The sequence below is a fragment of the Arachis hypogaea genome, chromosome 1 (genome assembly GCF_003086295.3).
Source record: "Arachis hypogaea cultivar Tifrunner chromosome 1, arahy.Tifrunner.gnm2.J5K5, whole genome shotgun sequence".
In the NCBI taxonomy this organism is placed as follows: Eukaryota; Viridiplantae; Streptophyta; class Magnoliopsida; order Fabales; family Fabaceae; genus Arachis; species Arachis hypogaea.
In genome coordinates, this window is record NC_092036.1 from 10,706,427 (window position 1) to 10,728,611 (window position 22,185).

A 22,185-nucleotide genomic window follows, 5' to 3' on the forward strand; every position below is an offset into this window, starting at 1 on the left:
AATATCATCAGCGCTATCATCGTCAATCATATCCGGCTCGACGTCATCCTCCTCTTCATCGTCCAAAAAACCGTCTCCTACGCCAACAGGTGCAACTCCCACTAAAGCGTTAGGCAAATTTTCCCTTTCCACTACCTCGTCGCCTTCGGTGCCATTGAGGTCAACAGCGAAAGATGGGGAGGCGACATGTTGGACCACTGGTTCGTACACAGGGACGGACGAGGAAGCAACGGCAGGCCGGGAACTAGAACCTGCTGGATTCGCTATAGTGTTCGTATTCCTGTTCGAACCGCCGGAGCTGGATACAACATCAACCAGCCGTGCCAACAACTCCGGTGTCCTCACCTCCGGAAACTGCCGCCGACAAAGAAACATTACTTGCAAGTCCACATCATTATTAATCGTGAAGCAATCATACTTCACCGTATTCTGTAGCACCGTGACTGGAATGCGATAGAAAAGTTTCTTTACCCGCTTCACACCCTCCAGACCGAGCTTCATTAGTACAGCGCTAACAAGGTCATCATAACTCGTCGTAGATGTTATGACAATACATAGCGGATTCTTATCTGTGAACTTTACTCCGGAACGAGTTTTTCTATTAACAGATCCTCTGTGGTGCACCAAAACCACAAAACTCTCCTCACTAGCCATCCTACTCCCTCTAATGAGACTAATTCACGTTTGGAACCATATATATACAGCTCAGTATCACACTAATTCGAACCGGCCTGGTTTGAACTATGATTGGTGTAATTCGAACCAACCCGGTTCGAATTACATGGGAACCTTCTCTCTCTATAATTCGAACCAACCTGGTTCGAATTACCTTCATTCTTAATTCGAACCAGGCTGGTTCGATTTATTAACCGTAATTCGAACTCAGCTGGTTCGATTTACTAACAAATAGAGTTCGAACCAAGCTGGTTCGAATTATATAAAAATGCGATCTGGCTTATTGCTGAAACGATTTTTGCTTTGGCGTATTTACGTAATTTTTTGAGCCAGTTGGCTTATTATGGTTTTTTACCCGAAAATTTGATTTGTAATTTTCTAAATCTAACTTTTTGTATGGGTGTTTGCGGTGCGGTGTAGATTAATTTTGAGTAAAAAATTCATCCGATCTGAACACTAATTTTGTTTGTGGTACACTTTGGATTGGATTGAATTTGCGGTTTTGTAAATTAAAAAAATTAAATACATATAACAAGTCTTAACATCAAATTTTAAATAATCAACAATAACATAACAAGTCTAAACAATATCTTTAAAAAGTAAAAACCAACGATAACATAATAATAGAAATAAAATTATAGGTTAGTTAAAATAAATAAATAAATAACATTTTGAACATAAAATATTTATTAAATAATAATAATACTAAATAATATAAAAATGTATAACAAATTGAACATGTTATAAGTATAATGAGGTAATGTCCAAAATGGTCCTTAAAATTCCCAACTCGCTTCAGCCTTCACTTTTTAAAATGACCAAATAAGTCCCTCACTCTCATAATTGTGAATTTTCGTTAGTCCAAAAGTTACTAGACATTTTAACGGTGCTGAGGTGTACCGTTAAGTGCCACGCTGACGTGGACAGACAATGAATTCAACTCAAATTTGTGTTCCAAATTTGATTAAAATGCCCAAATTGATCCAATTTTTACTTATAAAACCCTAACCCCAAATGTTCATCACCTTAGCACCGTTAAAACATCTAGTAACTTTTGGACGATTTTGAGAGTGGAAGATTTATTTGGTCATTTTAAAAAATGAGAGACTAATCTGAAGCGAGTTAAAAATTTCAGAGACCATTTTGTGCATTACCTCTAGGGATGGCAATACCACCCGAACCCGTGGATACACACCCCACCCCTACCCGCTCGGGACAGATTTTTAGCGGGACGGGTTTTTGGGAGGAGCAGGGGCGGGTCGGATTTAGGTAATACCCATCCCGCTATATATATATAATATATATAATTTTAATATATAATATATATATATAATATATGTAAAATAATTAGTAAATGATTAATAATATTGTATCATATTTACATTTTTACTTTAATTTATGTTATGTATGTGATGATGATTATATAAATTTTAAAATTTAATTTTATTTATTAGATTTTAATAATTATAGGGACGGATAGGGGTGGGGCGGGTACCCGCAGGGGCGGATTAGGGTTTAGCATTTTACTACCCGCGGATAGAAGTGGAGCGGGTTCTATGCGAGTTGTTGTACGGCGGAGCGGGGTCGGATAGAGCAAAAACCCGCCCCTATCCACCCCGTTGTCACCCCTAATTACCTCTAAGTATAATTGTAAATATAATAATAAAATAATAATATTATAACACATTGTGCGATTTGAATTTGATTGGATCGGTTATAAAAATAGATCCAAAATCCGATCCAATCCAGCAATTTGTAAAAAATAGAATCCAATCATATCCGAATTAATACGATTTTAATCGATTTTCAATTTAAATTGGATTAGATGAGCGGTTTAATTTAATTCGGTTTAAATTTAAACACCCTAACTTTTTGATTTGTTTGTCATCATCTTTCACACCCAAGAATAACACATCTAATTCTAATATTGGCTAAAACACACGTTTCTTTTTTTTTTTTCCTCTAAATGCCAACGTGATTTTACTTTCTTAACGTGTGTTTATAAGAAGCTAGAAATAGTAGCTTCCCAATATAAAAAATCACTTTAGGATTGAATTTATTTTGTTTTATCAATTCTACCTTTTATTTTCTTGTTTGGAGTCCTTTAGTATTCAAATATTTTAAATATATAATTATATTTTTTTATTAAATTTTTACTTTTGATTTTGTATAAAAAAAATTTTTTGTTTGGCTTTGTTAAAGTTTATAAGGATAATTTTTGTATATTAATTTATTATTATAATTTTGTTATAATATAAATTATTGATCCCATTAAAAAGAACAAAATAAATTTATAAAAGAGTATCGAGAATATTAAAAAATTATGAATAATATAATTTAATAAAGTATATTTTGATATATTTTTCATGTATTATTTTTGTTTTTGATATAAAAATATATTTTGTCAACTTTTATATATTATTTTTATTTTAATAAGTAAATATTAATTTTATTATAAAATTAATTAATAATATCTATTTAAATATTTAAATTAAAATAATAAAATAATATAAAAAATTTATTTAAATTGATGTCTATTTTAATAATTTTTTATTTAGAAGTAATTTTGAATAGTATGATCCAAACAATATTTACTTTACTATAATACATTTTAATATAAAGATTACCAAACATAAATTATTTTAACACAAATTAACTTTTTATCAAAATCAAGTTTACAAAATCAATTTTATGCAAATTTCCATTTACAAACTGAAATTCAAACGCATATTTCATCTCCAATATGAAAATTAAAAAGCGATTACAGGATAGCATTAGATGAATTTGTAATATTAAATTTTGAAACAATACTGTTCCGCGGCTTACCTAGAACCGGACGGTGGTTGGATTTGTTTGAGGCCCAAGCGCTGGAAGAGTGTGGTCTCCGACTTGGTTTACGTCTGGGAGCTGCCCCCGAGTTGTGTGTTCCAAGAGATGGGGGGTGGTACCTGCAAAGACACTCCGATGCCTAAGTCAGCATGGGGTTAAGCAGGTTTAGAATGTATTGGAACTTGGTTATACCTGAGGAGTGTCAGGGTATTTATAGTGGTGATCCAATAACCACCGTTGGAGTAGTGCCACCTTTTTAGGTGGATAACCGTCCCTTTATCTAGGGATTGTTGGGATATGGCTTCTAGAAGTGGTTAGAGAGATTTTAGGGGCAGTTACTTATTTGAATAAGTGTTATCTGCCAGCTATTTCTTGAGCCCAACTTCTTTGGAAAGAAGTCTGTGTTGAGTCCGACCTCTTTTGAAGAGGTCGGAGAATAACGAAAGCCAATCTTTGGATTGGGCCTTTTGGTGTATTTGGACCTGGGCCATACCGTTGGGTCAGGGTAGGAACAGTGCCCCTACTCGAGTCCAATCTCTTTTGCTTATGAGTTGGATTCGAGTATTGAACTTGGTCTGTAGCTGACGTGACTTTTAAAACTGGCGTGATTTTAAATTTTCTAACCGCCAAGTCTAATCAAACGTCGCGTCTGTTGGGGTTTTCGCATTACACGTGGGAGCAGTTACATTGGTAACAGCGCGTTTCTTTAATGATCGCGTCAATTTACCCTTATGCCCCTGGCGTGCTATAAATACTTTTCCCTCTTTAAACGACTTGTTTTTGGCCAAGTTTTTTTTCTAAGACTGATTGGTACAACTCGTTCTTTCTGAGTTATTTAAGGCTTGTAGGCTTTGTATGACTGGTTTTAGCACATCGTGCTTAACCAGAAAACATTTCTTATCCTAATTTTGTACAACTCGTTCAGTTCGAGCTGTTCTGAGGATGCATGACTTGTTTTAATACAAATCACCTTTCTGAAACTTATTCTGATTTCTTACGACTTGTTTTGATACAAATCGTTTATTTCAAAACTCGTAATTATTTTTTTAGTATAACCTCATCTAGCTCGTTCAATGCGAGTAGTTTTAAGGTCTTACGATTTGTTCCATTTCAAATCGTTTAATTAAAACGTGGCTATTTCTTGATCTAATTTCATACAACTCATTTAAATTCGAGCTGTTTTTTAGGACTTCACAACTTGTTTCAAGTACATATTGTTTATTTTGAGTCCTTTTAAACTATCAGATCATCTTTATAACCATCGGACTTCGTTGCTTTATCCATTATGCCCCTGCTCGAGGTCGAGCTTTATGAAGTCGGACTCGAGCTATCAAGCAAAAAGGATTTTCGAATGAAGCCTTTTTTTGTTGAACTCATTCATTCTGAGTTTTCTAGATGACTTGTTTTTTATACAAGTCACTTTTTTGAAGCACAACTCATTATATATCAAGTTGTTTTGCGCAATTTAAATTACTTAGATCATATGGTTATCTTTTACTCGATTTTGTTCAACTCATGGGCTTGAGTTGTTTTAAATCATCAAGCCGTATTATAACCATTGGACACCAATTTATACCTCGTCGCTTTATCCGAGCAACCATTGAAAAGGCCAGCTCGTGATTTTTGCGCTTTGTCGAGCATAAATTGGCGCCTTAGGTGAAGGGATTATATGCTTATTCCCTCCCCTTTCTAGTTTTTACAAGGTTGTCGTCCTTGTGTATGATACAACTTGTTTTATCCAAGTTGTTTTGGAGGATAGTTTTTACGTTTCGATTTTGTTCAAAAACGTTTTCAATCCTTCCTTTTTAACTCGTTTTCTATACGAGTCGTTTGGTTGAAGTGATTCATTTTCATACAAATCACTTTTAAAGCTTTGCTTTTAGATAGACACGACTTGTGCTTAACATAATTTCGTTGAAAATATGGTTGACTGGCATAACTCGTTTAATCCAAGTTATCCTTATGTTGTTGTGAATGCTAGAACGAGTTTTCTTGGAACAACTTGTTTTTGTGAAAGTGTTCCATTTTATACGACTACGTCATTTATTTTTAGAACTTGTAGAGATGAGATTGTGGGCTTGAGATTTTGTACGATCCATTTGTTATTCGTGTGGATCGAGTTGTTAGATCGTATTTATGCCTCAAGGGGCGTATTTAGTCAAGTTACTTTTGCGACTTGTTCTAAACACAATCTTTTTCAACCCGTTTGGCCCGAGCTGTTTCGAGGTGTTTTCTTTCCAATTCGCATATGTAACTTCTTTCCATCAATTGGTTCCTCGTCGCTTCATCCAGGCGATTTCTATATGACCGGCCCGTGATTTTCGTGGTTTATCGAGCTTCAATTGGTGTGTGTTAATTGTAGAAAATCAATTTTCATAAGGAATTGTTTTATCTCCTTATGTTGGAGGTGTGTTGTGACCTGAGTAGTTTTTCACCCTCGAAGTTAGACACTTTGTAGTAGCCCTTTTCTAAGATTTCAGTAATCTTAGAAAAAACCTTTTTGATCTTTGTTTTGAAAAACCTTTTTCTTGGCTGACTGTCCCTTTCTTTAAGTTAAGTTTTCCTTAACAACTCGGGACAGCCTTTTGCCTTAGTGCTTTCAATAGGTTTCCTGATCTCTTTTTGGTATTCCTTATACTCAATTTTTGATTTATTGAACTCTTATGATTTAGGTTATTTTTGCGATGCGTTTCCTTTTTTCTCGGTTTTTCCGACTTGTAAGTCAGATAATTTCCGAGTTTATTACGATCGACTTTTATAACCTCTTTACACCGACTTGTACCTCGTCGTTTTATCCTGACGACCATCTAGGTCGGTTCATGGGATTTTCACGCTTTGTCGAGCTTAAGTCGGTGCGTTTCGTAGAAAGAAAGAAAAACGAGAAGGAATTTATAAGAGATAAAAGATCTTTATTTATTTGCGAAGGTACTTTTACTACTACTAAGGGTTTTTCACTATCTATGATCCCTTAGTCTCTACTATGATGCCTCGTTAAAAACCCTTCTTCAGAAAAAATCCTTTAATTTTTGGGAAAAAATCATGAAGTTGGAAAAAGAGTATATCAGGGAGTAGAGTTTGCTTTTAGCTATAGTACCTTTTCATGTTACAAGCATGCCACGACCTTGGTAGCTCGGTGCTGTTTAAGTCGGTCACCTTGTAATAACTTTTCCTAAGATCTCAGTAATCTTGTAGGGTCCTATCCTTTTTGTTGTCAGCTTTCCTTCGCCCGAGCTCAGTAGCCTGATAGTTTTTCTTATCAAGATGAGGTCTTTTGCGGCGAATCTCGTAGCCATCCTTTGTCTCAAGAGCTCTTTCCTTATTTGAGTTTGCTCTCATGTTTCTGGAAGGGGGTCACGTTCTTCTTTCGTGCTCTAGCATCATTGTAGAATGTTGTCTTTAGTTTTTAATAATTTTGGACTTAGCTTTCATGATAAGCCAGTGCCCCTACTCGAGGTCGAGCTTTATAAAGTCGGGCTCGAGTATTCAGTCATGCCATTCTTGAATCTTACTATTTGTTGCTATGTGACTTTTACAAGTTATTTTGGACTCTCTTTTTGGGAGGTCGGATAACTTGTTTTATACTTGTTGTGTCAACTTAGTAAGGTCAGATATTTATCTCTTGGCTTGAGGAGGCATTCTTATAAATCGCCATCCTTTCTCAATTTGTTTTAAACAAATTGTTGTGACGTCGGGTTTACATCCTCTTCGTGTTGATGTTTGATTATGATCACGTTGTCCTTAAGTTATTTGTGCAATTCGTTTTAGGCTTTGCCCCTTGCCAGTTTGATTTAGTACAAGTGGCTTAATGAGGTTGGATCACGATTTGCATTTATAACTTCTTACACCACTTTGGATCTCGTCACTTCAAGTCAGAAAAAGTGTGCATTAAGGAGTAAGGTGCGCTTTCTAGCTGTAGTATCCCTTTTGTTGTAAACATGGCACAATCTAGGTAGATTGTTTTCGAGTAAGTTGAGTATGTTGTAGTAGTTCTTTTTCAAGTCTTAAGTGACTTTGTTGGATCTTTTCATTTTGGTGTTGGCTTTTCTTCGTCCGCTTTTGGTCTGATGTCATTTTGGATCAAGACGAGGTTGTCAGCTGAGAAATTTCTTCGTATGACCTTCTCATGGCCATTTATGCTTGGGATCTGGTTCTCGAAGTTGTATCACAAGAAAGAAGTCGGACTTTTCTTTGTAAGCTCTTAAAGGAAGTCGAATTTTTATTTGTAGACTTGAATCCTCAGAGGAGGTCAAATTATCTTCATAAGCTTGGATCTTTAGAAGAGATCGGATTTTTCTTTCTAAGCTTGGAAAGAGGTCGGAATTTCTTTCTAAGCTTGGAGGTTTTCGACCTCATTGTAGACCCTGATCTTTAAAAGAAGTCGGAATCTCTTTCTGATATTCTTCGAGGTTTTTGACCTCATTGTAGAGTTGATCGTGAAAGAGGTCGGATTTTTTACAGACTCCAAAACGAGGTCGGATTTTTTCCTTGTCGGATCTAAAGAGGTCGGATTCTTCTGAGCAATGAGGTTTTAGACCTCATTGTAGAGTCTAACCTTTAAAAGAGGTCGGACTTTCTTCGTGGGATCTAAAAGAGGTCGGATTTTTTTTGTGAGCTCCAGCTCATCCGACCTTGTTGTAAAGTCTGACCTTTTAAAGAGGTCGGACTTTTCTTCATGAGCTCTCTAAAAGAGGTCGGATTTTCTTTGGTGAGCTCCCAACTCATCCGACTTTTGAAGAAAAGTCTGACCATCATTCCCTCCAATGAAGACTTGGCCTTTGTCACTCCGACTTTCTTTTTTCTTTGGATCGGATTCCAGTTTTCTTCCTGGAAGACATCCATCTTTATTGGTGTGCAAACAACATCAAATTCTACCGCAGGAATATTTCTTTCCATATTCATTGGCAGTGATGTAATTTGTGAGCAACCAACGAAAGATGTACCGTGTGAATTTTTCGTGTTATTCACTGCTCTGTTGTAATTGATATGTGAATCCAATGAAGAGAAAACTGGATTCATCACTTCATTGTCGGATTGGGTTGCATTCAAATGGATTGATGCTGCACTTTTTGGCATAAGTTGAAAAGAGAGGTTTCATTGTTTTTATCAACAACGTTTTCCCTTCTTTCTTCAATTACTGACTAATATGGGATATTTTATTTATTTATAAAACCTGTGAATTTGGAACATGCAACTGCTCCTTTCCATGAGTGGGTATCATGGACTTTTCCGAGATTGTAAGTCGGCACAGATGTCATTGTCCGTCCTATTTCACGAAGAGGTTGGGATTAGTCACGTTCCCTTTTCTCCCCTTCTTTTTTTATACGTAACTTCTTTTGCCAATTAAATTTTCTGAATTGAAAATTCTTTTATTCAATTGGCTTTTGAGTTTGTCTTTTTTTTTCACGTAACTTCTTTCGCCAATTGAATTTTCTGAATTGAAAATTCTTTTATTCAATTGGCTTGAATTCGTCCCTTTTTTTTTTCACGTAACTTCTTTTGCCAATTGAATTTTTTGAATTGAAAATTCTTTTATTCAATTGGCTTTTGAGTTCATCTTTTTTTCAAGTAACTTCTTTTGCCAATTGAATTTTCACAGAAAATTCTTTTATTCAATTGGCTTTCGAGTTCATCTTGGTTTGCTTTCTACAATGGCCTTGGGACGGTGCTTTCTTCTCTTTTAATCCAATTTAACTGTAGAAGTAGAATCATCATCCCTATTTGATATCCTCTGCCCATTGGGAGAAGTTTTTACGGGATTTCTGGTATCCATAGAAACTGTATTCCAACTTCTTTTTAACATGCTTGCATCTTATTCATGTCGAGTGGTTGTCTGACTATGTTATTGATCATCCGTCATTATCAAGAGTTGAGCTCCAGGTCCCCGGCAACGGCGCCAATGTTCCGGGGCTTACCTAGAACCGGACGGTGGTTGGACTTGTTTGAGGCCCAAGCGCTGGAGGAGTGTGGTCTCCGACTTGGTTTACGTCTGGGAGCTGCCTCCGAGTTGTGTGTTCCAAGAGATGGGGGGTGGTACCTGCAAAGACACTTCGATACCTAAGTCAGCATGGGGTTAAGCAGGTTTAGAATGTATTGGAACTTGGTTATACCTGAGGAGTGTCAGGGTATTTATAGTGGTGATCCAATAACCACCGTTGGAGTAGTACCACCTTTTTAGGTGGATAACCGTCCCTTTATCTAAGGATTGTTGGGATATGACTTCTAGAAGTGGTTAGAGAGATTTTAGGGACAGTTACTTATTTGAATAAGTGTTATCTGCCAGCTATTTCTTGAGCCCGACTTCTTTGGAAAGAAGTCTGTGTTGAGTCCGACCTCTTTTGAAGAGGTCGGTGAATAACGAAGGCCAATCTTTGGATTGGGTCTTTTGGTGTATTTGGACCTGGGCTATACCGTTGGGTCAGGGTAGGAACAAATACCTATTCTTTTACTATGATACAAATGGAAATTTATGAGTTTAATATTAATACATTAATAATATAACACATAAAATATTTTACATAATTATTAAATTATAACTATCTGTTTAAATGATTATTCACACGAAATCACGAATAATATAAAAATAATTATTTTTAAAATAAAATATAATTTTTGTCCCTAACATTTTTAAAATTATTCTCGACGTGTAATTTGATTCAATTTTATCTTTAACTTTGAAATCATTTCAATTTTATTCCTATAATAAATTTTTATTGTCAACAATTAGTCAAAATTCTTTTTTCCAATTTTAACCCTCATTCATCTAACCCTAATCCTAACTCATCACTCCAAACCTCTCCGTAGCAGCGGTGATGGCGACTGATATACTCTGCCACCGCAACTCCTCCATCGCAGAGCGCGAATCCTACCGCCACTACCATAATCCCCGACCAGACAGATGTTGCCCACTTCGACCTTCGCAAGCGTCTCCCTACCTTCATCCTCGCTTTATGTTCGCTGCCCTCTTTGAGCCCCACATGCCTCTCTCCAACCTCCAATGGTGATGGGATGACAAGAACGGTGAGTGGTGGCAGTTGGAAGGGAAGAGGCGCGGCAATGATGAGGGCGACGGTGACGGAGGCGGGGTGGTGAGAAGGAACAAGTGAGAATCGGTGAGAAGAAAGGAGGCGGGAATGGATAGTGTTGATATAATGAAGAGGGAGGGGGGTTGAGGTGAAGGGTTGGAGGGGTTAGGTTTGGAGTGATGAGTTAGGATTAGAAGAATGAGGGGTTAAATTTGGAAAAAAAATAATTTTGACTAACTGTTGACTATCAAAATTTTACCTTAAGAATAAAATTGATATTATTTCAAACATTACGATCAAAATTGAATCATATCATATGTGAAAAATTTTACAGCATTCACAAACTCCTTCGTTGCAAACTCTAATTTAACATCTTCACCTCCAAATGGATAATCATCAATGGGATCACATGGACGCCGAAAATCTTTGATCTGTTCAGCACATCTCCTCTCCAATTTTCCTTCTAACTTCAAATTGAAACACTGTCGTAAGTCGAGAGATTCAAGATTGGGACACCCATCAAGAATGGCAAGTAAGCCATCATTGGTCAACTTGTTTCCAACAAGCTGTAGATGGTGTAATGCAGGCATTGTTTCCGCAATGGCAAATGCAACCTTATTGGACTCGATGTGCGGAGTTCTGTGGCATTCTATATTAAATTTCAATGTTCTTAACTGGGGGCAGTTCTGGCCAATAGTTTCTAGAGGATACTCGGATAAATGGCTGATTGATATGTCAAGTTCTTCCAACTGAGGTAGCTTTTGTGCAACTAAAGCCAATCCCATATCTGTTATATCATAGCATAGTATAAGGCGTAGACGTAGATTACTTGTGCTGTAAATGGAAAGACAACAACAACGGAAGATATAGTTAAAAAAACAGAGATGCTAATGAAAATATGAACTTGGGTATCTGTATACAACATATGATTATTTTAACTTCAAACAGAAGCACCAAAAACTACATGCACTGTAACTGTACCAGCTAGAACACTGAGTACTCTATTGTACCCATTTCAATGCTCTCTCTATTACTATTTACTTGTATTATTTGAAGCATAATTTACTTCATACATCTTTTTTTGTGAGTTTTACACAAATTATGAAAGTCAAGAACATGAGTATAGGAGAGAACTGATTACTTTTAAAACATGATATAAGAAAAAATATTCTTGATATTTCAAGTTTGGTATTAAAAAATATAAAGTAAAATAAAAAATTATAAACAAATTCATTATCAGCATATGACTTTTATAGTTTTATCCTTAATAGTGTTAACAGAACATTAATACGAAGACATCCTCTTTGGATTCAAACAAATCAAACAGCAGGAAAGACAGAAATACAACACATTTGAATACAATCAATTTCCATGGGGAGGTAGCTTTAATTCCAATCTCTACTAAAACTTGAAGCTACACTATCCAGATGCCTTCAATAATCAACAAATACCAGAGTATTTCAACATAAACTCAGTCCTAGGCCACAAGAAACATGATTTCAACATAAACATACCACTTGGCTCTCAAAGATGAGAACTATGATTACCAAGAGTATTTCATTCTGAAACTTTATTGAGGGTAAAATCTAAAAATTGACAATTAGCAAAACTCAAAATAAATCAAGTTCATCTTGCTTGTTAGGAAGCTAATAACACTTCGATATTTTATTATTCTGAAATAAATAATCCGCTTAGTACCTTAGGCTGCATTTAGTTTTGAAAACAGAATAAGATATGGTAGAGAACAGGACATAAAATACAGAGAAACTAGTATTTTCTTTGTATTTTATTTGTTGATAAATCAAATATAAGATCGAATAAATTATAAAAAAAAATCCATAAAAATATAATTTTAAAAAATTGATATGAGAGTAAAAGAAAAAAAATAACTTGGGTGTCCTTCGGTGTGCATGTCTCAATAACATGATTTTGTGATTCGGTGCATATAAACAATCGCAACCTTATACTTGACAGAAAGATATGACAGAAAGTCGAAATTTAGGTAAAAATTTAATCAAATCAATAAAATCATTTAAGGTGAAAACTCATGTGTATTCCACTTCGCATGAAGTTGATAGTTGAGAACAGTTAGATAATTTGATTGATTTGACTATATTTTTATCTAAAGGCTCTCGGCTATCAACTTCATGTGAAGTTGAGTGAACCTGATTTTCCACCATCATTTAATCGCTCTCAGTTCCCAAGTTACCAACTTCACCCGAGTTTGACAGCAGCTGAGTTTCCACCTTAACAGAAACCCTAATGATCACCAAAATTGATACTCACATTGAAATTCGAAGCCGAAAACAAAGAAAGCCAAACGAAAACTTAACCTAAAAAGGAAAGAAAAAAAACTTACGAATCGGTGATGTACTTGAGAAGAGAGTCAGTGGCGAAATTGTCGACGGTGATGTCGGTTAATTGGCCGGAACTGAGGTCGATTGCACGGCGGCACATGGCGTTGAGGATGTCACCGGAGCAGTAGGCGATACCGTCTCTGTGATGCATGTCGATGGTGTGCCAGATGATAGGGTCCTCGGAGAGATTGCGCCACTCCGAACAGACTCTCCGAACGTTCCTCAGCACCTCGATCGCACCTACCTTCACAAATATCGCGGACAACACGTCTCGCGGCAGCTCCAGCCAGTTCGGTTGGCCTTTGCGCCTCCATTGAAGAACCGTAGAAGTTTCTCGGGTTTTTCTTTTTTTGTTCATTACTCGGTACTCGGTAGTCACGCTGTGGGCAAAGTATTTAATAAATTTGTTAAGAGTAAACTACCATTTGTACCCACGAAAGTTAAAAACGTCGACATATCTATCTATAGAAAAAAAGAAATTACCATTTGTACCTATAAAAAATTATTTTTACAGGTAAAATTATCCAAACACTTAAAAATTATCTAAAATTCCTAAATTATCCTCATCTTCACCACCACACCACCTTCTTCACCTAATCACCTTTCTAACCCTAACCATCTTCACCCAGTCACCACCCCTCTTTTCCTTTCTAATCTCCAATCCCACATTGATGAGATATCCTACCAGGACTATCTTCAGCTCTAACAAGTTCACCATTAACGCCACCGTTTACAGACCGGTTTGGAAGTCTCTGCGGCGGAACGTGGTTCAGAACATGCTGAGCTCCACCAGGTTGAGGGAGTTCCGTACCGTGAGGGACAAGGCCATGGAGAAGCTCATCAACCGCCTCAAAAATGAAGCAGAGAACAACAATGGCGTTGTCTTCATCCACAAAGACGCGAGGTTCGCGACGTTCTGTATCCTCGTTGCAATGGGTTTTGGCCTCAACATGGAAGAACACAAGGTGGAGAAAATAGATCAAGTGATAAAGAATGTTCTCATAACTCTGAATCCAAGACTCAATGATTAACTTCCGATCCTGAGTCCTTTCTTCTTGAAACAAAGGAAAAGAGTGTTGCAAGTTCAAAAGGAACAGGTGGATTTCATTGTACCGTTGATTGAACAGAGAAGAAAAGCTATAGAAAATCCAGGTTCCGACGAAATCGCAACAACTTTCTCATACCTTGATACACTGTTCGATCTGAAGGTTGAAGGGAGAAAATCTGGTCCTTTAAATGATGAATTGGTTTCCCTCTGTTCAAAGTTCCTGAACGGGGGAAAGGACACGACGGCGACGGCGGTGGAATGGGGGATAGCGCAGCTGATTGCGAATCCGGAAGTCCAAGAAAAGCTTTACAGAGAGATAAAGGAATGTGTTGGGTGGTGGGATTTGAGATTAGAAAGAGAAAGAGGGGTGGTGGCTGGGTGAAGAGGGTTAGGGTTAGAAAGGTAATTGGGTGAAGGAGGTGGTGTGGTGGTGAAGATGAGGGTAATTTAGGAATTTTAGGTAATTTTTTAGTGTTTGGATAATTTTGCCTCTAAAAATAATTTTTTATGGGTACAAATGGTAATTTTTTTTTCTATGGGTAGATATGTTAGCGTTTTCAATTTTCGTGGTTAGAAATGGTAGTTTACTCATTTGTTAAAGAATAGAAAAAGAAAAGAGAAGATGAAGAAATTGTGTTGATTGTTTAATTGATTAAATTATGATGATAAAATTAAGTTTATTTAGAGTATTGTCTGTTAAGGATAAAGATAAAGATAAAGATAAAGATAAAGATAAAGATAAGATAGAAAGATCGTATAAAAGGTATATTTGGGTATTATTTTTTAAAAAGATTTTTTTTTTAAAATGATATTTTTTTAAAAGATATTTTACAAAAATAAAAATAAAATTGATTTTATGTTTGGATATTTCATGTAAAAAAATCTTCTAAGAAATTTTTTTTTTCGAGTTATCTTTTTTTAAAAGATCTTATGCAAAAGTAAAAGTAATTTTATGTTTGGATATTTCATGCAAAAAAAATCTTTTTATCTATTAATTATGTTTTGGTATAATAATATAAAAATACTTTTTTGTTTATTTATTATATAAAAATATCTTTTTTTAAGAAAAAAAGATCTTTAAAAAAAGTGCAAATTATAACTTCTCAAAAAAATTATTTTTTTATTTTTCTAGTGTTTTTATTTTTACTACTAGAAATTTACCAAATATGCTAAAAAATAAAAAAAAATTCATTGAAAAAAGATTTTTTTTATTAAAATAATGGAACACAAACAAGCACTATATTTGAGTAAAATAAGATAAAAGTACTTTTTGTTTATTTATTATATGAAAAATATTTTTTTAAGAAAAAATATCTTTTAAAAAAATGTAAATTATAACTTTTTCAAAAAGATGTTTTTTTTATTTTTCTAGTGTTTTTATTTTTATTACTAGAAATTTGCCAAACACACTAAAAAATAAAAGAATATATTTTTTATTGAAAAAAATTATCAAAATAATGGCACCCAAACAAGTACAAAGATAAGATAAGATAAGATAATAAAGACTAAGGGCTTGTTTTGGTGAGCTTTTAAGAAAAGATTTTTTTCGAGTTATTTTTTTTAAAAGATCTTATAAAAAACTAAAAGTAATTTTATGTTTGGGTATCTTATGTAAAAAGATCTTTTTATCTATCAATTATGTTTGGGTATAACAATATAAAAGTACTTTTTATTTATTTATTACATGAAAACATCTTTTTTTTAAGGAAAAAAGATCTGTTAAAAAAATATATAAATTACAGCTTCTCAAAAAAGATATTTTTCTGATTTTTCTAGTGCTTTTTACTTTTACTTCTGGAAATTTGTCAAACACATTAAAAAATAAAAAAAAGATCTTTCTTCATTGAAAACGATCTTATTTTATCAAAATAATGGCGCCCAAATAAGCACTAAAATTGTAACTGAATTTATGTATTTTGTTGGACAAAATTTGTGGGTTAAGATGGAAGAGTGATTTAATACGCCCCCAAGCTGGAGGATAAAAGAGGTCAAGAACACAAGTATTAAGATAGAAGGGTTGAGAAGATAAAAGTTTGGTGAAATGTCAGCTAGCTGCCCAGAAAAGGGAATGGGAAAAGTTTCGTCACTCCAACTTGAGTTTTTTGTCGAACCAAGTGGTAATCAACCTCTCGTTAATGAAAAACCGGGTTAGCAGCAATATGAAGAACACTCTGATTATTACAGTATAAAACTGGTGGACAGATAGGAGAGATGCGTAAAAATTGTAACACATTTAGTATCCATTGAAGTTCACAAGTTGTGTTGGCAGGTGCACGATATTCTACTTTCAGTGGTTGAGCGGGCAACTGTGATTTGTTTCTTGGTCTTCTAAGAGACTAAAGAACTGCCTAAGAAGAAACAATAGCCTATTAATGTCAGGACATCCAGCCCAATCAGAGTCATTGAAGCCGAGAAGCTGAATTTCTGATTATCTTGAAAAGAAAAAAAGTCCCTTGTCAAGGCTAGTTTTCAAATATCGTAACACATGCTTAGCAGCTTGAAGATGAAATTTAGTAGGAAATGCCATAAATTGACTTAATTATTGAGTGACATACATGATGTCTGGTCGAGTAGTGGTTAGATAGATAAGACGCCCAACCAAATGGCGATATACAAAAGGGTCAGATAGCAGGAGACTTTTATCTTGATATAATCTTGTAATACTATCCATTGAAACAGAGGTAGGTTTAGCACCTAATAAACCAAAATCTTCCAAAAGATTAAGACAATATTTTCTAAGAGATAAGCAAATTTCCTTTGCTGATTAAGCAACCTCAATACCTAAAAAATATTTTAATGGACCCAAGTCTTTTATTCTAAAGTGTTGGTGCAAAATAGATTTAATGGCAGCAAGTTCAGAAATGAAATTATCAGTGAGAACAATATCGTCAACATAGACTAGAAAGATAGAAATTTGAGTACCAGTGAATTTAACAAATAGACTATAAACATATATGTGGTTTAATTTATTTTCAGTATGTATTTGTATTTCAACATGTATTTTATATTAGTGACTGACTTTAATAGCAGGAATTTTCGTAAATAAATAATTTAATTATTTTAATTACCGACATATGTAAGTTGTAACGTATTTACCAATTTACATCGCATTTATTTATCTCATTTACACTGTAAATAAGATAGAGCTAAGCCTCAGAGTGGTCCCTGAAGTTACACTCGTGCTTCATAGTAGTCCCTAAACTTTTTAATTACCCAAATTGGTACCTGAAGTTAGACGTCGGGACTCAGTATTGTCCTTCCGGCACATTTCCTCCAGGTGGCGTGATCGGAAAGCTGATGTGGCTAATTTGGTGACACGCGGGCAATGCTAAAACGACGTAGTTTTGATGCTGGTGCGTAAATGGCCAAAAACGACGTCGTTTCACTCCAAAAGTTGGTTTTGAAGACTCCCTCATCAAACGTTAACGTAACGCATTCTCTTCCCTCCCTCAAAATACAACACAAACCCCTCCTCCCCTTCACTCATCAATGGCGGTGGGTGGATTCTGGTAACTGTTGCGATTTCAGTGGAGTATGACTGCTATATAGTATCGGATATCGTCATCTGACTCAAACGAAGACTGTATCAAAGGCTTGTCTCTCTGAAAAAGGTAAGGAAAAAAGAAAAAATATAATGTGATATAAGGAATGCTCTATTTTTTGTTAAGAATGTTAGTTTAATCTCTTCAGTAGTTAGAAACGATTTTTTGGAGTGTTATATGTGGGTATGCATGTTTGTGTTTCGCAATATTTACCTAGGGTTTGATCGCAACTAGTTTTCTGAGTGGTTAGGCTAATGAAAGTGTTGACTGTATGAGGGGTGTTTGTCATGAAGAAATGCTATTTCTTATCTTTTATGCTTTGCTGCATTTACAGTTAATGTGGTTTCCAACTTGTTAATATGGTTGAAGATGATAATGTTGATCATGAAATTTTGTTTTTAAATTGCAGATGGGAGATCCTTGGATTACCATCATAGTTCTCCATGGAGGGTTATTCGTCACAGAGCGTGATGGAACTGTGAATTACAGTGGTGGACAGATATCTGAGTTACCGAGAGTTGACGTAGACACGGTGGATGTATTTTTTCTCCGAGACTACTATAAGACACTTGGGTATGACAATGTGACTCACTGTTGGTGGCTGGTGCCTAATAGGCCATTGCAAAGTAGTCTTAGAGCTTTGACACATGACAAAGAGCTCATGGAGATGTGTTATGCTGCTCAGACCAACAAGGGAATTGTCCATGTGTATTATGAACATGGGGTCTCTGAACCTGTGTTTGATGAGAAAACAGGACTACCATCATCCAAAAGCAAGGAGTTAATAGTACTACCAGACCCTATTCCACATACATACCCCAGCATCAATGTCATAGCCAATACAATATCCACCACATCACCACCAATTCCAACCTCAGAACCAACAAACACCACAATTCCTACTCCAACAACAATCCCCTAACTATGCATACTGGTAAAGGTATTTCAGGACCAAAGCATAAGAGTCACACTACTGTAGCTTCTGTTAGTCATTCCAAATCACCACCCAAAAAAATGGCAGCACCCACAGCTGCTGCTCCCACTGTTAAGTCCACCCACCACCAAAAACAATGGCCAAACCCACAGTTGCTACTACTTCTCAGCCCAACCCACGACCAAAAAGAATGGACCAGTCCACTGCTGCTCCTACTACCAAGCCCAACCCACCACCAAAGTCAACGGCCCAACCCACTTCAAAACCTGTAACAAGATCAGCATCACAAAAATCAAGGAGGTCTGATATACCAAAGAAAGGCCCTCATAAAGTAAAGAATGTAGCATTACATGTTAGGAGGCCTTTAACAAGATCAGCTGCAACTGGAACTTTTGGAAGAGCATCTGTTAAGGGAAAGGATCCTGAAACTGTGTTTGTTAGCTTGTCTAGTGAGGAAGAATCTTCAGACTCCCATGACAATTATGACAATGTAGAGGACGAACCATATAGGCCTGCTGCTGATGATGTCTCTAGTGAGGAAGAAGAAGTGGTTGGGGAGATATCAATTGGAAAGAAGAGTGATGCTAAAAAGAGGACTACAACATATAATAAAGAAGTTAATGAAAAGAGTTCAGTTATGGTTGAGGATGATGGGATTGTGTGTGCAGAGTCAGGGTCTGAAGATGATGAATTCTTCTTTGGCCCGATTCCTAAGGTTGGTGAAACGGGAGCATATTATGATGCTCAAGATGAAGCTTATGATGAATCTGATGGTGGAGAGTCTTGGCACTCTGAGGAAATGAAGACTCCACCGAACTCTGAGGATGAGTTAGAGGAGGTTGAGTCAGATGAGGTGTTTCCGGTATTTAAGGAAGGAGGAAGGTTTGGTGAGCTTAAACTAAAGGTTGGGATGAAATTTAATTCGAAGATGGAATTCAAGGAAGCTGTTCGTGAGTACTGTATCCAGGAGGGAAGGCGGATCTGGTGGAAGAAGAATGACAATTTAAAGATGAGGGCTATTTGTAAGGGAGAGGAGTGTGGCTGGGTAGTATATGCTTCCAGGGACAATGAGGGTAACTGCTGGCAAATCAAGACATTTATGGACGATCACACTTGTCCTAGAGAGACTAAGAATAGGCTAGCTAATAGGAAGTGGCTGGGTTGCAAACTGGTTAGAAAATTAAGAAAATATCCCAACCTTAGACATTGTGAAGCTGCCCAGTACTTTAAGAGCAAGTGCAACTTGGACCTCAACAAGTCTTCACTGACAAGGGCTCTAGGGGATGCTAGGGCCATAGTTTATGGAGATGCTGCTGCCCAGTATGGTATGGTTAGGGATTACGGGTTGACATTACTGAAAATTAATCCTGGCTCCACTGTTAGTATTGGTGTTACACCTCATCCCAATCCTGATGAAGATCCAACTTTTGATAGGATGTACATTTGCCTTGATGGGTGTAAAAGAGGGTTCAAGGCTGGCTGTAGACCGCTTATAGGGTTGGATGGAGCATTTCTAAAAATAAAACATGGTGGTCAAATCCTCTCTGCAATTGGTCAAGACACAAACAATCACATTTATGTGATTGCTTATGCAATAGTGTCAATCAAAAACACGGATAATTGGCAATGGTTTCTGGAATTACTGCACCAAGACTTGGGTGACTACAAGCAACATGGTTGGTGTTTTATTTCAGACATGCAAAAGGTATGCATATCTATTGATAGTTATCCTAAATAATAGTAGTGATTCTTAGATATACCTGCTGCTGAGTAGTGAATAGTAGTAGTATAAATTGAGTAATTGTTGAATTGAATACCTGCTGCTGTATAAACACAAATCTGTTTACTCTGATTGAGTCATTGTTGTATGCTGCATAAATAATTGTGTAATTGAATAATTGTGTAAATTAAATACTTGTAGAATTGAATACTGACAAATGAATCTTAGTCGGTATAGAATTTATCAAGTGATCAATCGTAGTATAGTCTAAACCAACGCAAAATCCATCATCAAACAAATCTACAATCTATATCCGAGAGTACTAGTCTCCCGAGTCGTTCTCCCTTGGAATTGCCAAAGTGTGCATCTTGTTGACTTAGTAAGCCTCGTTGGAATTCTTTGAAGGTTTTAGCAAGGTAATGAGAAACAAACAATCAATTATCAAAAGGCTTGGCTTAGGGTTGGCATTAGAACTCCTATCCTCATAGTCCATCCAATGTTGACAACAATTAGGCCTTGCTTCATTTAGTTATCCCCTAAGTATAGAGGAAAATCAAATGAAAACAATCAACTTGAGTCACAAGTCCTAGTTTCACCTCATGGGAATCTAGCTTTAGTGCACTCCAAGTCAATTAGCAATCCTAACTCTCAATCAACTATTGATACAACTATTCAATTTCTTCCAATGGCCAAACCCTATGCCAAGTGAAAATTCTACTCCATAGCTAGTGTTGACATTTTATCAAACATGTAGTGAGCATGAAAGAAGGTCATAGTAGAATGAAGAGAGAGGTAGAATTAAAGATGTTGCAATGCAAGTAATTAACAACAATTGTCAAAGAGCAATAATGAGGATCAAAATCTCAAAGCATCAATGGAATCCAAAAATCATAAAGTGAAATCCTAGATCCAAGGAATTTAGCAATTACAACTACAACTTGAAATTGGAAAAGGAAACCTATTACATGAACACAATGAAGTGAAAGTTGCAATGGATCTCACCAAGGAATGGGTAAAAATCCAGAATTTTGATGAAGAAGAACCCTAGTAGGAACTTGAGTTCTCTCTTCTCTCTCCCCCCCAAAATATCTCAAAAACTAGAAAAATGAACTAAGTGTCCTTTTCTCTTGCTCCCCTAGTCTTCTTAAGACTTTTCCCGCCAATACACTCCTCAAAAGTTCAGATCTCTAACCAACTCCACACCTGAGTCACGTGACTTCTAAAAAAATCATATTCGAGCATCGGCGCGTACGCGCAAGGTACGCGCACGCGCCATGGATGTGGTTTTAGAGTGTACGCGGAGGCGGGATGTACGCGTGCGCGTCCATGAGAATCCTGGCTTAGCCGCTACTCAAGCCGGCTCGTGGCTTGGCTCTTGGTCTCGGCTTCAAGTTGCTCGTATCCGCGCGGGCGCGTCAGGTGCGCGCACGCGCCCATGCGGAAATTCCCAAAGCTTCAATTCTCATGCTTCCTTTCCTTGCACCCGTCTTCCTTCTCTTTTCCTGTCCATTCCTACTCTATGTCCTGAAACCACTTAGCGCACAAGTCACGGCATCGAATGGCATCAAGAGAAGATTAGAGATGTATCTATTTTAGTGCAAAATAGGCATGTTTCCATTCATGAGACAAAACTAGGAAAGGAATGCAAATCCTTGTATTTTCATGCAGAAAGTGTGTGAAATCATTGATAAACCCTTTGAAATTTAGCACAAGATAAACCCTCAAAATGGGGTTTGTCAAATACCTGCTGGTTTATAAACACAAATCTGTTTACTCTGATTGAGTCATTGTTGTATGCTGCATAAATAATTGTGTAATTGAATAATTGTGTAAATTAAATACTTGTTGAATTGAATACCTGCTGGTTTATAAACACAAATATGTTTACTCTGATTGAGTCATTGTTGTATGCTGCATAAATAATTGTGTAATTGAATAATTGTGTAAATTAAATACTTGTTGAATTGAATACCTGCTGGTTTATAAACACAAATCTGTTTACTCTGATTGAGTCATTGTTGTATGCTGCATAAATAATTGTGTAATTGAATAATTGTT

The 22,185-nt window shown here is 36.2% G+C and overlaps 1 protein-coding gene and 1 pseudogene across 3 annotated transcripts; one reads left to right on the forward strand and one right to left on the reverse strand.

Annotated features, from left to right (window-relative positions):
* Nucleotides 1–10,764: 10,764 nt before the first annotated feature.
* Nucleotides 10,765–13,267, reverse strand: LOC112796210 (putative F-box/LRR-repeat protein 9). Of its 3 annotated transcripts, none has more exons than XM_072228398.1 (3): nucleotides 12,886–13,267; nucleotides 12,745–12,785; nucleotides 10,765–11,313 (listed from the first exon to the last, which is right to left on the reverse strand). In XM_072228398.1, the coding sequence occupies exons 1-3, from the start codon at nucleotides 13,239–13,241 to the stop codon at nucleotides 10,823–10,825; spliced, it is 888 nt and encodes a 295-aa protein (XP_072084499.1). In that variant the 5' UTR covers nucleotides 13,242–13,267; the 3' UTR covers nucleotides 10,765–10,822. The 3 variants fall into 3 exon arrangements, with proteins under 3 accessions (XP_072084499.1, XP_025694350.1, XP_025694354.1); XM_025838565.3 differs by having other exon boundaries at nucleotides 12,736–12,785; XM_025838569.2 differs by lacking the exon at nucleotides 12,745–12,785 and having other exon boundaries at nucleotides 10,765–11,360; nucleotides 12,886–13,266.
* A 302-nt stretch (nucleotides 13,268–13,569) lies between these two features.
* LOC112803070 (cytochrome P450 77A3-like) lies at nucleotides 13,570–14,753 on the forward strand (annotated as a pseudogene).
* Nucleotides 14,754–22,185: the final 7,432 nt, after the last annotated feature.

What these genes read in the sequence shown, in the direction of transcription:
- LOC112796210 (XM_025838565.3), bottom strand. Translation starts at nt 13,241, where the DNA reads ATGAACAAAAAAAGAAAAACCCGAGAAACTTCTACGGTTCTTCAATGG. An exon ending in CTCAAGTACATCACCGATTC is followed by an intron (nt 12,786 to 12,885) that starts GTAAGTTTTTTT and finishes GGTGATCATTAG; the next exon opens with GGTTTCTGTTAAGGTGGAAA. An exon ending in GTCAAACTCGGGTGAAGTTG is followed by an intron (nt 11,314 to 12,735) that starts GTAACTTGGGAA and finishes ATGATATAACAG; the next exon opens with ATATGGGATTGGCTTTAGTT.